The sequence below is a fragment of the Penaeus vannamei genome, chromosome 4, assembly GCF_042767895.1.
Source record: "Penaeus vannamei isolate JL-2024 chromosome 4, ASM4276789v1, whole genome shotgun sequence".
Classification (NCBI taxonomy): Eukaryota; Metazoa; Arthropoda; class Malacostraca; order Decapoda; family Penaeidae; genus Penaeus; species Penaeus vannamei.
Window position 1 is genome coordinate 22,566,294 of NC_091552.1, and position 14,792 is coordinate 22,581,085.

General features: G+C 40.8%; 1 protein-coding gene across 1 annotated transcript in view; it reads right to left on the minus strand.

Annotated features, from left to right (window-relative positions):
* Positions 1-10,682: 10,682 nt before the first annotated feature.
* The window catches only part of LOC113803745 (nuclear RNA export factor 1), a 46,210-nt gene continuing 42,100 nt past the window's right edge, over positions 10,683-14,792 (minus strand). Inside the window, exons 13-16 of the mRNA XM_070120876.1 lie at positions 14,649-14,792; positions 13,323-13,490; positions 12,886-13,064; positions 10,683-11,770 (exon numbers count right to left, since the gene is read on the minus strand). The exon at positions 14,649-14,792 is cut by the window's right edge and continues 28 nt beyond it. Coding sequence (XP_069976977.1) covers positions 11,665-11,770; positions 12,886-13,064; positions 13,323-13,490; positions 14,649-14,792 — 597 coding nt within the window. The 3' untranslated portion in view covers positions 10,683-11,664. The remainder of the gene's footprint in view (positions 11,771-12,885; positions 13,065-13,322; positions 13,491-14,648) is intronic.

Genomic DNA, 14,792 nt, shown 5'->3' on the forward strand with positions numbered 1-14,792 from the left:
CACTTATGACATAAGGGATTCACTTGAGCATCTAGGTGGGAGTGGTAAGGTTAATGGGGAATGAAAAGGGAATGGTGCACATGAAAAAGGAGAGGATGGGGTGTGTTGAAAGAGAGTGGAAGGAAGGGGGTAGGGGGAACTAAAGGAGGATTATGGATATTGGCAAATACTCTGAATATACAATTTGCAGAAGTACATGACTGAGCAGAGAAATTTGAAAGGTCATGACCAGTTTGGGCGCATGAAGGGCCGTGGAGTTACAGTGTTTGGCTGGGTGGCAAAGACGCCAACATTTCTGATATTGTTCCTGTCTGGTTCTCAGGATCTGCTAAACCCAGCGAACTATTTGGGGATGAAGAACTACCAAGTCAATAGGTTGAGAATGACACTGCATATGAAGATGCTGATGATTCTGGATATGAGATAGAATGGAGCGATGACTATGAAAGTACAGATTATTTGTAACTCGTAATATTCTGGAGGTTTTGCCATCTGTCAGTTGAACTAAATGTCTGATGAAACCAATAATTTTGCCAACATCTAGTGTCATTAGCTAAAATATACATTGTAGTGTCTTGCTAACCTGACACATGACAAAACAGCTGGGTGTCTAATGCGCCAGGCAGTATGTACCTTTCATTGCAAAGTAGTTTTATTCAATACCTTTCATGTTTTATCTACATCAGTTATCCGAGAGCAGAGAGGGGGAGTGTCACTTTTGGGCTTGCCAGGCAGGCATAATACAATGGGTAATTTGTCTGGTATAAACCATTCTGTACTCTCTGATATGTAACAGAGTATATTAACTTTGTTTCAAGTGGTACCAATAATATTTGATCCAACCAAAAATTTTAGTCCCTTTTGGGTGTCTGGTGGGCCTAATGCAGCTGGCAAGTGTCGCTCTGTACTTGGTGGAATGTTACCCTTTATTCAATAGTAGTTTCATTCAGTACCTTTCATGTTTTATCTACAGTTAGAACACTGCATGGGGTCAACTTTTGGGCGTGTCTGGCGGGCATAATGCAGCAGCTAATTTGACTGGCATTGTCCATTCTGTACTCTCTTAGATGTGCTGAAGAATATAAACGTTATTTCAGGTGGTACCAATAATGTTTGATCCAGCCCAATTTTTTAGGCCCGTTTTGGGCGTCTGGCAGGCCTAATGCAGCAGAGATTGTCTGACATAAATCATTTACATATCAGTGTGATATGTAAATTACCCTAAAATACATTGTGTGTGGTACCTCTTTATATTTGATCTAGCTGATTTTTTTGCCCCTTTTGGGGGTCCCCAGGGACCAAATGCAGCAGGGGGTCCCCGGCAGACGTCCAGTTCTTCATATGCCTTATCATTCTCTACATGATCCTGTGCTCAGCAATTGGTACCACGTTCGTTTGACCAATCCTCCCTTGGTGGCCCAAGAAGTTACTGATGTTATTTCAGACTGAAGGAATTGGCAGAGATCTGGTATGGATGTGCCAGATGCGTAGATGGTTAAGTCATCAACAAATAGTGATGCCCGGGCACCTGGTGGTAGTGGAAAGGTTTGAATGAGAACGAATATCTTCACAATACAAGATATGTAAATACATCTCTTGTATTCTGAAGATATTCGTTCTCATTCATACCTTTACACATTTGTCAACATGAATACAGTTCACCTGGTGAACCGTGACTGAGACAGTGTCATTTACAGCAAAAAGGAATAAAGTGGTACTAAGTACACTTCCTTGTGGGACGCCTTCGAATGAGGAAAGGATGATGACATGGAGGAGGCAATTTTGACCTGGAAAGTACGTTTAGAAAGGAAAGATTTTATGAAGACACCCATGTTTCCATGTAAACCTAGAGAGGACAATTGTTGGAGGATATGGTACTGTCATGTGGCATTATATATGCGTTTTCTAGATCAAAGAGCAATATGGATTCATGGCGTGCAAATGCAGATGTAATATATGTCTCGAAATGGGCAAGTGGGTCTGCTGCACTTCGGGCATGGCGGGGACCAAACTGGGAAGGAGAAAGGAGATTACGAGATTCGAGATACCACATTAAGCGGAAGTTAAACATTCGTTCTAAAAGTTTGCACAATCAGCTAGTTAGAGTAATCTTGGGGTAGGGTACCTGATTTATTGGGTTTTAAGAAAAGTAGGATAAGAGCTTCTTGCCAATGAGAAGGAAAATTTCCTGACGTCCATATGTGGTTGAAATTGGTTTAAAGGAAGGATAGAGAGGAAGATGGGAGGTGTTGGAGCATACGATAGTGATTACCATCAAGGCCTTCATGAGTGTTGTGGCAGCGTTGAATTAAGAAGAGGAAAAAGGAGCATTATAGGACTCATCAGAGCATAGGGTGAAGGTGATGTGGGTGTATTTCTTAGTGTCTTTAATGGAAGAAAAGTATGGGGTAAAGTAAGAGCCACTACTGACCTGGCTGAAATAGTCGCCTAGTTCATTAGCCACTTCGATATGCTCAGAAATGAGAGTATCTCGAATATGGAGGACGGGTGCAGGATGGATGGGATGTTTGCCTGATAATTTATGGATCCGTTGCCAAACAGCTGAAATAGATGTAGATGATGTAATTGAGGAAACATAATTTTGCCAGAAATTTGTTTTACGGTTTCTGATTGTACAGCGAAGATGGGTAGATGCTCTTTTAAAGGAGATAAGGGCTGATAGCTGGTGAGGGGTGCCTCGTTTGTAGCGATAGCTGTTCCAGGTTGGGCGTTTTAAGCGAAGCGCTTTGGTGCAATCAGAATTCCACCATGGAATACATTTAGAGGTACAAGGTCTTGAAGTTCGAGGAATGGGTGTATAGGCAGCTCTTGGGATCGTGGTTGTAAAACATTGTAGCATATCTGAAATGGGCGGTAAGGGGGGAGGAGGGATAGGTATGGTAGAGAGTGAAGTGAAAGTACTCCAGTCAGCTCTATCAAAGCACCAGCGTGGGGGATTAGGGAGTGGTACATATGAAGTAGGAGAAAGGAGTACTGGGAAGTGGTCACTATAGGGTAAGTGGTCTAGAACTGACCAATGGAAATCTAAATGAAGAGTAGGGGAGCATAGAAAGAGGTCAAGGCATGAAAAGGATTGCGTGCGCATGTCAAAGTATGTGGGGCGATCTGAATTAGGAATAATTAGGTTATTTGTGGAGAGGAAGTATTCTAGAGATCGGCCTCGGGAGTTGGTGACAGAGTCACCCCACAGAGTGTGGCGGCAGAATCACCTACTACGAGGAAAGGTGGTTGGAGTTGGGAAATTAGAGTTTCAAAAACAAAGTCAATGGGATGGGGAGAAGTAGACTGAAATCACTGTGATCCGGCGGCGAAGAAAGATGCGAATAACTGTACAGGACGGTGGTTTGTATAGGAGGTATGACATAAGGTGTTTTATGATGGATAAGTGTGGGGAAGAGATAAAATGGTAATTGGGAACTGGAATAGGAGGATGTGTGAGAAAAGTCTCTTGGAGGCAGATAATAGATGGTTTATAAGAAGCTAGGATATGACGTAGGTCTGGTCTGTGAGAACGGAAACCGCGAATTTCAATGTAGGAGAGCTATATCTTAGTTATTTTATGAGTGAAAGCACCGGTATGTGTTGGGGAATCTGGGGGGGAAGGAGCTAGGGGGTGTAAAGGAGGGGTATCAGGAGGTAGGGAATCTGGGGAAGGGCATTGCTGTGACCTGAGTGATTCCCGTGTGTATCCGGAAGGGAGTGGAAAGGATAGAGGGGATGGAGGGAGGGAGAATGTGCGTATAGTTGGAGTTGAAGGGGGTGGATTGTGTTGGGAGGGAGTAGGAGGAAGTGGTGTGTGGGGAGTATTAGTGGTAGGAGGATGGGTATCATAAGGATGGATAGTTCGAGTTGAACGGGATGTGTTGTCTTGGGAGGGATTAGGAGGAAGGGGTGTAGGGGGTTATGAGTAAGAGGGGGATGGATATCAGGAGGATGGATATCGGGTTGTAGTTGGGATTGGAGCTATGGTTGAGATTGTGGTGTCTTGATTTAGTGGCAAAAGAATTGGTCTGAGGGAAGTGGAGTGCAGAAGTGCAAGTGGGGACATCTTGGGGTGGAGGGGGAGGGGCAGAGCGAGCGATGTTACTAAAGTATGGAGTATGAGAGAAACCCTGTCGGCGTGCTTCCTGTCTGGCTTCACGTAAAGTGAGACCATTTTTGTATCTGAGAGTTGCTACTTCAGATTCAAACTTGTAAGTCAGACAGCCTCTATAAAATACATTATGGGGGCCGCCGCAGTTAGTACATGTACGTGTTTGTGCAGAGCAGTTTGATCAGTTATGACCAGGTTGGGCACATATGGGGCATCGGTCTGTGGAACGGCAGTGTTTGGCGGGATGTCCAAAGCGCCAACAGTTGTTCTGTTTAGTTTGTTGCTGTTCACTGTTTCCTTAGTCTGGGGTTATTATTTTTTATATTTATAATCCCTTTCTCCCCCATCGTTATGTTGGATGTTATTGTTTTTATGTAAATATATGGATATTTTGTTTTATTACTCATTCAGTTCCTTCTGGCATATTATTAGGACCTTATGAGGTTACTTTCATTGTGTATTATACATCATATATGTATCACAATAGACTCTCAGAGCACGTGCAGCATGTACAAATATATACAGCTCCGTTCGGTGCCTGCCACGGGCCACGGACCGTATGAGACTTATAAGACACGTGCATCATGTACAAGAATATACAGCTCCGTTCGGTTGCCTGCCTCGAGCCACGGACTGTACAAGACTGTTTTATAACACGTGCAACATGTACAGGCTTCGTTCGATGCCTGTTACGTGCTCGGAACCGAACGGGACTGATTTTATGACATACTGTTTTATGACGCGTACATCATATATATTTTCACTCTACAGCTCTGTTCGGTGCCTGTTACGTACGAGACTCCTGGGCTGTAAGACTGTTTTCTTTTTATAAGGCGTAAGTGAGGATTTTTTGTTCAATTCTCATTACAGTATAAGTGCATCTATGATGATTATCTATAAGATCTTATTCGAGTTTTAATTTAATTTGCCGGCGTTTTATGGGGCTAGTTCTGTTCCTAGTGTACAATAGGTTTGTAATGTTTCCTCAGGTGACAGTTTTACTTTTCCCCTTTTATAAGACGAGAAATCTGGTGGATTTGTATCAATACCCAACTCTGATCCACGATGGCTGATGCAGAGGACTTGGGCTCGGAGTCTTCTGTTAAGTGCTCTGAACCATCATGCCGAGCGAAAATAGAAGACGACAGGCACACAGGTTGTACCTCTCATGCACCCTGTACATCGAAGCATGTCTTTGCCTCATCAAAGTGTGAAACATGTTTGCCACGTTTACAGATTGTACTTAATCACACAACAGGCCCGCCCAGATCGACTTTGCCTGGATATAAGCTTCTGAAGAAGCGACAGTAATGCAGCAAAATCCTTTCGGAAGTCGGGGACAGACATTTTGCCATGTGAGCCTTTGGACGTGATTCAAATATTAAACCTAAAGCAGTCACGGACAGCTAGACATTCGCTCTCAGACAGTGGTTTAGAGTGGGATGAAGACCATCAGCGGCTAGAGATCCCTGGGCCGTCAACGTCTTCCCTACAGGAAGAGCAAGCTAAGACTTTGCAGTCTTCCCTGGAACATCTTTTAACCTCATTCACGGACACGTTTCTTGCTAGGATGGAGAAAACGTGTGCCATGGGAAGGAGCTCTAACAAGCCCTCCCCTTCAGACAGCTCAGGTAAAGAAAAGGTCTCGATCATCACGAGACTCGTCCTGTTCTTCTAGGGATACTCATGCAAGATCACACTCGCCTACCCCTTCGACATCCAAGCGTCAGAGATCCTTAGGATATGGAGAGGATCCTCCGATACAGGAGTTGCTCCAGCGGCATTATTCAGAGACAAAATTTCAAGATCGTCGTCCTCAGGAGCAGGATACTCAACACTTGGACCAATTAGACCACACTATTTCTGATGAACAACAGTCACATTGTCCTGAGATGGAGGAAATCGACTTGACAGTCCAGGATGAGGATCCGTTCGACCAGGGACCTAATTACTCTCGTTCTCCACCTGAAAGTATGCCCGGAGATTGGTATCTAATCCATGACAACTGGAAGCTAGACACTGACCAGCTCGGTAATGTAATAGCGTTTCGATACAGTGTTATGGACGGCAAATTAATACCCTCACAGGTACCCAATATTTCTATTCGGGCATTTTCATTTGCAGAAGAATTTTTCTATTGGAGAACGTCTAGAGCTTCAGACAATGAAACAACCTCTTCTTCTTCTACAATAAGCCGCATGGGTGACTCTTTAGCTTCTCTCGCCACCTTAGTTTCCTCCCCTGAGAACGAACCTTCTGTACGAGTCACGGGTTCTTCTTATAGACATAAGTTATTGGACATTGATCTCGATGATCCTTCTCTCTCAGGGGATGTTTTACATGGTTTACACAATTTCTGGGCTTCGAGGGCTGTGAGAGATTCAGCCCCGCCTTCATTTACTCTTAAGCCTTTATCAGTTACCAGTCTTCAGTGGAAAGGTGATTCTCAGTTAGCTTCCTTCAAATTTTTAAGTGAACCAAAGTTAAGGTCTTATTCGTTTCCTCATCATTTCTCGTCTCCCTCATCTTCTTTACTACAGGAAGATGGGCTGGCAAGACACATAGCTGAAAGCCCCTTTTTCGCTCTCTTAATTCTTAGGAGAATGACTCTCGAGTGCTGGGACGTCTTCTGGGTTGGCAGGAGTCCGGGCCTCAGGGTTGAACAAGGTCAGTTGTCAGGAGGGGCCTATGCTGGGAGTGGAAGTCCCACCATCCTCCTCCCATACACAAGATTTCATATCCGGTGAAGGTGAGTCTTTCAATTGTGAATGGAATACCAGATCTTCTAGAGAAGGATGTGATAGAAATGACTTCAGGACCAGTCTACCTAAACAGATTGTTCGAGGTTCCCAAGAAAGACTCCTCACGGACACGACTAGTACTGGACTTGTCAAGCCTGAACAAATTTATTGCCACCCTACATTTTCAGATGACATCCCTTTGACTGGTTCTATAAAAGGGCATGTTTCTAGTATCCCTGGATCTACAATATGCGTATTGGCATGTACCAATAAACATCCAATTCAGAAAGTATCTGGCATTTGCAGCAGAAGATTCCCTGTACAGGTTCAAGGTTCTATCCTTTGGTCTAAATATAGCACCAAGAGTATTTACAAAGATCATGATTACGCAAGGAACTGACTCGTATGGGGGTGCATGTTCTCCTGTACCAGGACGACTGGCTCCTCATGAGCATGTCAAAGTCGGAGTGCTTACAGATGATCCAAAAGACAATATCCAGAGGCGAAAGTATGGGGATAGCTTTCAACAGAGAAAAATCCTGCCTTGTCCACTCTCAGAAGCTTCAGTGGCTCGGCATGAGTTGGAATACAGAGTATGAGTCTTTAACCCTGTCAGATACAGACTGAAATGCTGGAGGAAAATAATCAGAACTCTTTTCTCAAAGATGTGGCGGCAGTGGGAGAGCCTTTTAGGCTCCCTCAATTATGCTGCAGAGGTGATTCCCCTGGGCAGACTCCGGCATCGTCGGCTGGTCTTGGAAGGAAACCTTGTTTTTTTCGAGGGAAATGCGAGACAGTAACCCCCTTCCCATGAGCCTTCGACTCATGGGAAGATGGTGGATAAGAAGAAGATTAAGACACCAGGCAAGGTGGCGTCTTCCAGATCCATCCCTCACAATCACAACAGATACATCAGACTCAGGATGGGGTTACCTGTCTTCCAGCGGACACCATGGAAGGGGAGTGTGATCATGACACATGGCAAGCTGCCACATCAACTACCGGGAGCTACTAGTAGTTCTTATTGTCTTAAGAAGGGAAGCTGGATTGAGGAACAGGACCATTCTGGTACTGACAGACAGTACTGCAGTAGTACATTGTCTGAACAAACAAGGCAGTTCTCGTTCACGGAGTCTTCTCCACCTCTTGGAAAAGATTTTATTCTTGGCAGCCAAGCGAGATATTTCCCTGCAAGCTTCTCACCTGGAGGGGAGAAACAATCTATGGATGGATGCACTTTCGCGACAGGATCCTTCAATGGTAGAGTGGGCTCTTTCTACACACATGTTCAGTCAGTTAATCAAGATTTACGGAACTCCTCAAGTGGATCTGTTTGCCAGTCCAACAAACCACCGCCTTCCGGAGTTCCGGACAAGAACGGTGAAGTACAAATGCAGGGGGACCAGATGCCCTCAGGGAAGACTGGAGAAAATGGATTTATATATACCTTTTTCCTCCTCCACTTACATCACTGATGCTGCAGATACTACTTCGCCTCAAGATGTTTCAGGGGAGGGTCCTACTGATAGCTCCACTATGGGAAGCACAACCATGGACAGCAGACCTGCTCAGGTGGTGTCCTCACCCTCTTCCTCTTCCAGACTCAGCCCTCATGAATGTGAACCTAGGTGCCTTTTGGAAATCACTTCGGCTTCACGCCTGGAGTTTTTGCGTGCCGCCTTCTTAAAGTGTCATTCGGAGGATACAGCAAATGATATGTTGAAGTGTCATAGGCAGTCGACAGTTCGACAGTACCAGTCAGCTTGGAAGGTTTTCCAGGAATTTGTAGCAATTCGGAAGCCTTCTTCTATTTCTAGTAACTATCTTATAGTTTGCTTCATATCTTTTTCACTGCAAGGACTTATCTTCTGCCTCTATTTCATCCTACATGGCAGCAGTTGCAGATCCTCTTTTTAATGCTTATGGTGTAAAGGTTGATAACCATTCGTTGGATTTACTGAAACGCTTTCTTCCTGCAGCGTCCTCCGAGACGTTCAGTTCTACCTACATTGTCATTGGAGAAGGTATTGGATCTCCTTTCGTCTGAGAGATATTCGGTGGATCCATCTCCTTTGGATCTTCTTCATAAGACATTATTTCTTATTGCTTTAGCTTCAGGTCTTAGATCTTCACAGATAGCAGCTCTGTCCCGGGGCCCTTCTTTCACCTCTTTTAAGGAGGATTTATCTTCTGTCTCTTTAGCTCCTTTCCCGTCCTTCATTGCAAAGAATGAAAGACAGGATCACATTCTGTCTCCAGTCTGTATACCTGCCTGGATGGTACAAGGGTCCTACACCAATATCTTCATTCATTTGAGGTACAGGATGTCAAACACCTGTAGGTTTGGCCAGATTCCCTTAAGGTCTGTTCTAGAGCCCATATTGCGTCCATACTCCGTCGGGTTATTGATATAGCCGATCCTGGGAATTCTCCACTTGCACATCAAGTGAGGAAGTATACGACTGCATTAGCTTTCTTGCGTACTTTTACCATGAGTAAGGTTCAGAGGGCCGGCCAGTGGGCTTCGTGCCAATCTTTTGTTAACAGATATCTTCTTTCTAATACTAGTGACAGCTGATGTGTGGCCATGTCTGTTCCTCCCTCTTTAGATGTCGATTAATTGACATTTAGCCAAGTGTTAGGCAAGTTTTAATTGCCAAAGAAACATTCTTTATGTTCATTTACCCTTTTATTGAGTTATATTTTCAGTATGAGTTATGTCAGACCAATTAATAAAGGTGTTACAAGCTTCAATTTTGGTATCCTTTTTTCCCATCTATTTGATTTCCCTCCTCTTTTTACGCCTACCTATGGGGCCAGCTTAGTGGGACGAAAATATTTCATTTGAAGGATTGAAAATGATTATTTTCGTCCCACTCACCTGGCCCTTCTTCTTTTTCCCACCCTCCTCCCCTCTTTATCTCATAGTCAGGCAGAGATACATAGAATGACGAGGCACGTGGCAGGAGGGGGTTGGTGGGGGGATTACTTGCGTATTATTGGAACACACGGGATTTTTTAAAATTTTGTTTTCAACTGACTCCCTGGTTGCCCAACCATTGCTTGCAACGATGATTTTCATGGTCCGATGTTTTATGGGGCCAGGTGAGTGGGACAAAAATAACATTTTCAATCCTTCGAATGAAGGATAAAAAAATTCTGGCACATCATACAATTGATATTGCCATGATGCACCAAGATGTGTGAAAGCATCACCTATACCTACAACCATCATTTTATGAAATCAATTGGTTGAAAATCATAGTTCTATGGGAATGATCTTTTTGACAAAGCCAGTTACCATTTTTAATTTTTAGAGTTCCCAAGTTCATGAGTTCCAGATAATTTATAAACATGTACTTATTTAAAGCACCTGTTCTATATTCCCTAATGTTTTATCTTGTATTTTAGTAAATGTTAATTTGTGTTATTTTGTTTTCTTCCTTCCTAGGCTATTAGGCACTTACTGAAAGATAATTTACTCTTCAGGAGTGCAAATTAAAATGACAGTTTTAGAGCCATCACTGTACTGTATTTTCCTCTAAACAACCAAACGCTTGGTAAATTACTATACTCTGTAATTCTTTTCTAATAATGAACATTGGCCAATTTTTTAGGTTCAAATTACAATGTGTTTTACAAACACAATCCTGTGTATTCCTTGTGCAGCTTATTTTGCAAGTTAGGCATATCAGAAAAATACAATCAATACAATGATTTTAATACTCTAGTGTAAATATCTTTACATTAGAGTATGTAAGCTGTAAAAGGACTGGAAAGCTACCACACAGTATCTTAATAGTTGTTGTAAGAGATAAAAATCAACATTTAGTACAATCATTTCTCCTTTATTCAGCCAATGACATCTTCCATCATGAAAAAAGTCATTACATGAGATCCTGTACAATTTATATATAAAAATACATTTCTTTTTTATTCTTACATTACAAATGAAATATTCTTACAGGAATCAGACCAAACTAAATGTTCTACACAGCACTACAAATGTTAATGAAACATACGTCCTCACTTTTCACACTTACAGGCTAACCGTATTACTATGAGGAAATAAAGTCAATAACTCAAAAGTATATACATATATAATCAGTTATAAATGATCAATGTGAGAGAGAGAGAGAGAGAGCACAGTAACACTATTTTAAATCCTAATAATGACTTAATATTAACAATCATTACACAGACAATAATAATAAGTATGACAACACTCGTGTTAGTCTTCAGTCATCTAGGAATTTACTATGAGCTACCAAATCTTGTGCTATTGCTTTTTTTTTGAAAAGAGAAAAAAGAGTGAGTAATCATAAAATAATGATGCATTATATTGCAACTTAATCAACACCTTCCAAATAGAGATCCATCCAAAATAATAGGATATAATACAACTTAAGAAACCAACCAATTCAAGAACGAAAGACCAAGGAAATTCACTCCATTTATCACTCCAACACTAAAAGCTACAGAAATGGTGCACATAAACATAAAAAAGAACTTTCATCATAACCAACAGCTGCTATCATCCTATCAAAGCATAGCATGAAGGGCATCAAGTAACTACTGCTTTTAACTTTTCATACAAAGAATGATTAATGCAACATTTTCCAGCAGTTGTGAAATGACATTACAATATTACACTAAATAAAATGTGTTGACTTCATACATTTTACAAAAATGTATTTACACATGACAAACCAAGAAAAGAAAATGCTTTACTACTTATTTTACAACCATCAACATTTTTACCAATGACTCTTATCACAGTTTCCTTAATTACTGACTTTTTTTCCATCTTCAACTGCTTTGGGGAAAGTACTCCGGAGGGATTTGATTGCCATTCTTTAGTTGCAAGAACCTTTTACCAGCTTTGTCAAAGTCCCATCCATTCTGTTCCAGACATCTGGAAAAAGATGCAATAAGAAATGTTATTTTTTGCCAGAAGTGATACAGACTGAAATAATAATGAGAACAGTAATAGGAAAGAAAAATGGCAAATTTCATAAGAATAATGAGTTAAATTTCAGTACATCCATAAACGCATTTGTATAATGAATTACCCGAAGAAGAAAAATGTATACTTCAACCCCTACAATCCAGGTGATGTGATCACATTATGAAAAAATTTGGCTTAAGGACAGGTGAAGTGAACATGCTGTCACAAAAAAATTGGGCATTGGATTGGGGTGACTGGAATATGCCGTCATGAGAATTTTGGCTGACGGTCAGAGTTATGGAAATGAATTGCTAACAGTGCACAAAGCTATTGGAAAACTACAAGATTCAGTTGGGCATTTAAGAAATTTTCTTACATTATTCCTCTTGGTAAACAAATGTGAAATGCACCATCTGTGAGCCATTACCAGGCATTTAGGAAGGGGCTCCTGCATTATTCCTATCAGTAAACAAATGTGGAATGTACCATCTATGAATCATGATTGGAAAAGAGCTGGCTCCAGAGAGTATACTATTTCCATGTTCAGGATACTATTCCTGCCCATTGTGACCAGTGGTGCTGGTTGTATTATAGAAAATTGAATATTAAAAAGGTTAAAATGATACAAATAACTAATTGTTATTTATTGTTCTCACTACTGCACAGAGTTATGGACTATCTGTAGAAATTATATGAAGTTTGTGCAAGGAAAAAGAGTCTATTATCATCTGGATACAACATATCAAGACAGATTACAGACCTTCGAAATTGACAAAAAATAAAAAAAATAAAATAAAATAAATAAATAAATAAAAAGAAAAAGAAAAAAAATCTTTGTGCTGAAAAAGATTTAATACTGCAAAAGGGAAGCAAAGAGTCTTGAAACCGCACGAGTGTTCGCATGGGCCTGGCCTACAAGCCACATACAGTGAAAGTTGCCACTCATGGAAGCCTAATGCCTCATGGACTGAGGGCCATGTGTGGGCAGCAAAGCAGCTGGGTTAACACTATAAAAGGTAAACTTACAGTTGAGAATACTGAGGAAGCATCCAATGGGTTAACACTATGAAAGGTAAACTTACAGTTGAGAATATTGAGGAAGCATCCCAGATATTTCTGAGAATTTTGCTATCATGACTTGCTGCACCGGCTGCAGCGTTTCACCTTGCATGGGAAGGTTTGCTTCAGCAGAAACTATGCTTGCCTCAACTCCAACTGGTTGTTGTACTTGCATTGTTGGTGTACTACTTTTGAAAGATCTCTGGAAATGACAAATATAATAGAAATAAGTTTCCCAGTTATATAAAATTGATGTTACAGTTAAGTAATTTTTACAGTTAAGTAATTTTCTATTCCATCTCTCTTGAGTGTCATCTAGACATAATTTGAAATCCGAATAGTGCAGAACAGGAGCAGGAGCAGGATTTGTGGTTAAATGTCTAACTGTTACTAGCTACCAACAAAAAAGTCATCAGACCTATAACCATTAATCTTCCCTGCTGACAACAAAAGCTTGTACCTTGATCTGCTCTGATGTTGCAAAAGTAAGGTATAGCTGTTCATTGCAGATGCAGTATCCTGAGCCCTCTGGGACTATGGTAAAAGAGCGGGTGAAAAAGCGCACTGGAGGGGCTCTGTCTACAACTTGTTTGAATACACCACTCAGAGTTACGTTCATCAACTTTGGCTGAAGGAAATAAAAGAAAATAGTAAGTAAAAGCCTTGTCTGTCAAAAAATATTCATAAAATTATTTAAATAAATAAGTACACATAACCTAAATAATTGTGTGTATATATATATATGTATGTATATGTATGAATGATATTATTCTTCAGTCATGCTTTTTCAATTTTCAACTAGTATATCTTTTATACCAAAATCCTAATATTTCTTTTCATTTTTGTAAGTCGGTGACTGCACCCAGCAATTAGCATATCACAAGAGAAGCCATATTGCTATTTAATGATGGACAGCATATAATCCGATCCTGGTATAATTCATAAGGTATATACTAGTTTAACCCAAAGGCCCTGTATATATCCAATGCAATTTTAGTTTATTGATAGTGTTGCATAAAGGTAGTTCCACAAGTGCTTTGTCACTTTTTTCCTCGATTTTGAGATTCTCTTTAGGGATTTTATTATTTTCTTTGTCAGCAATATTTCAATAATATCATAATAATCAACATGTCAATAATCATAATAACAGCAGTTATAATGCCATGATATTTTGTGATGTTACTAAAGGATAAAGTCGCAGATGGCACTGCACCATGCCATTGACTCATCAGAGGTTAACCCACTTTTGACAGTCCAGCATCGCACTGGTGGGACAGCCAGCCCTGGTCCTTTTTCCAAGCGTCACATATGTGTGGCACCCAGCGCAAGTGGGTCAATATCACTTGTTTGGCGTCACTATTAGATGCACTTTCAATTTTTCAAGCTTTTGTAAATGAAATAATGATACAAGGTATTCAACATCTAATATTGCACCTGAAGTATTGAACAAACTGGCACAAACAGATATTAGGTTAAAAGCATTAAGAAGAATACTTAGAAATTCACAAAATATGGATATCAGTGGCAGTCAGCAAGGCCTACTAATTCAATAATTGGGGGCTGAGCACTTGTGGAATCATCTGTGTGCAACAAAATTCACAAAAAAACTACCAAGGCAACAGGTCAATTTTACCACTGAAAAAGTCATTATCTATCTATCTATATATATTTTTTTTCAATATAACCGACCAAAATTAGGCTACATTTCAAATTGCCTTTCTATAGACTTTCTATTTACTCTACATCAACAAAGTAAAGCACTTCACAAATACTAAAATCAACTCACATCAGCCACAGGTACATCCACAGTGAAAGAACCTGGATCATGCATTGTCATGGGAAAGTTGGAAATTGTATTTATGATGCTGGACCTCCCTTGAATCAGTAGTTTCTGTCTTTTGTCTGAAGCCTGAACCTTCTTTAAGTTGCG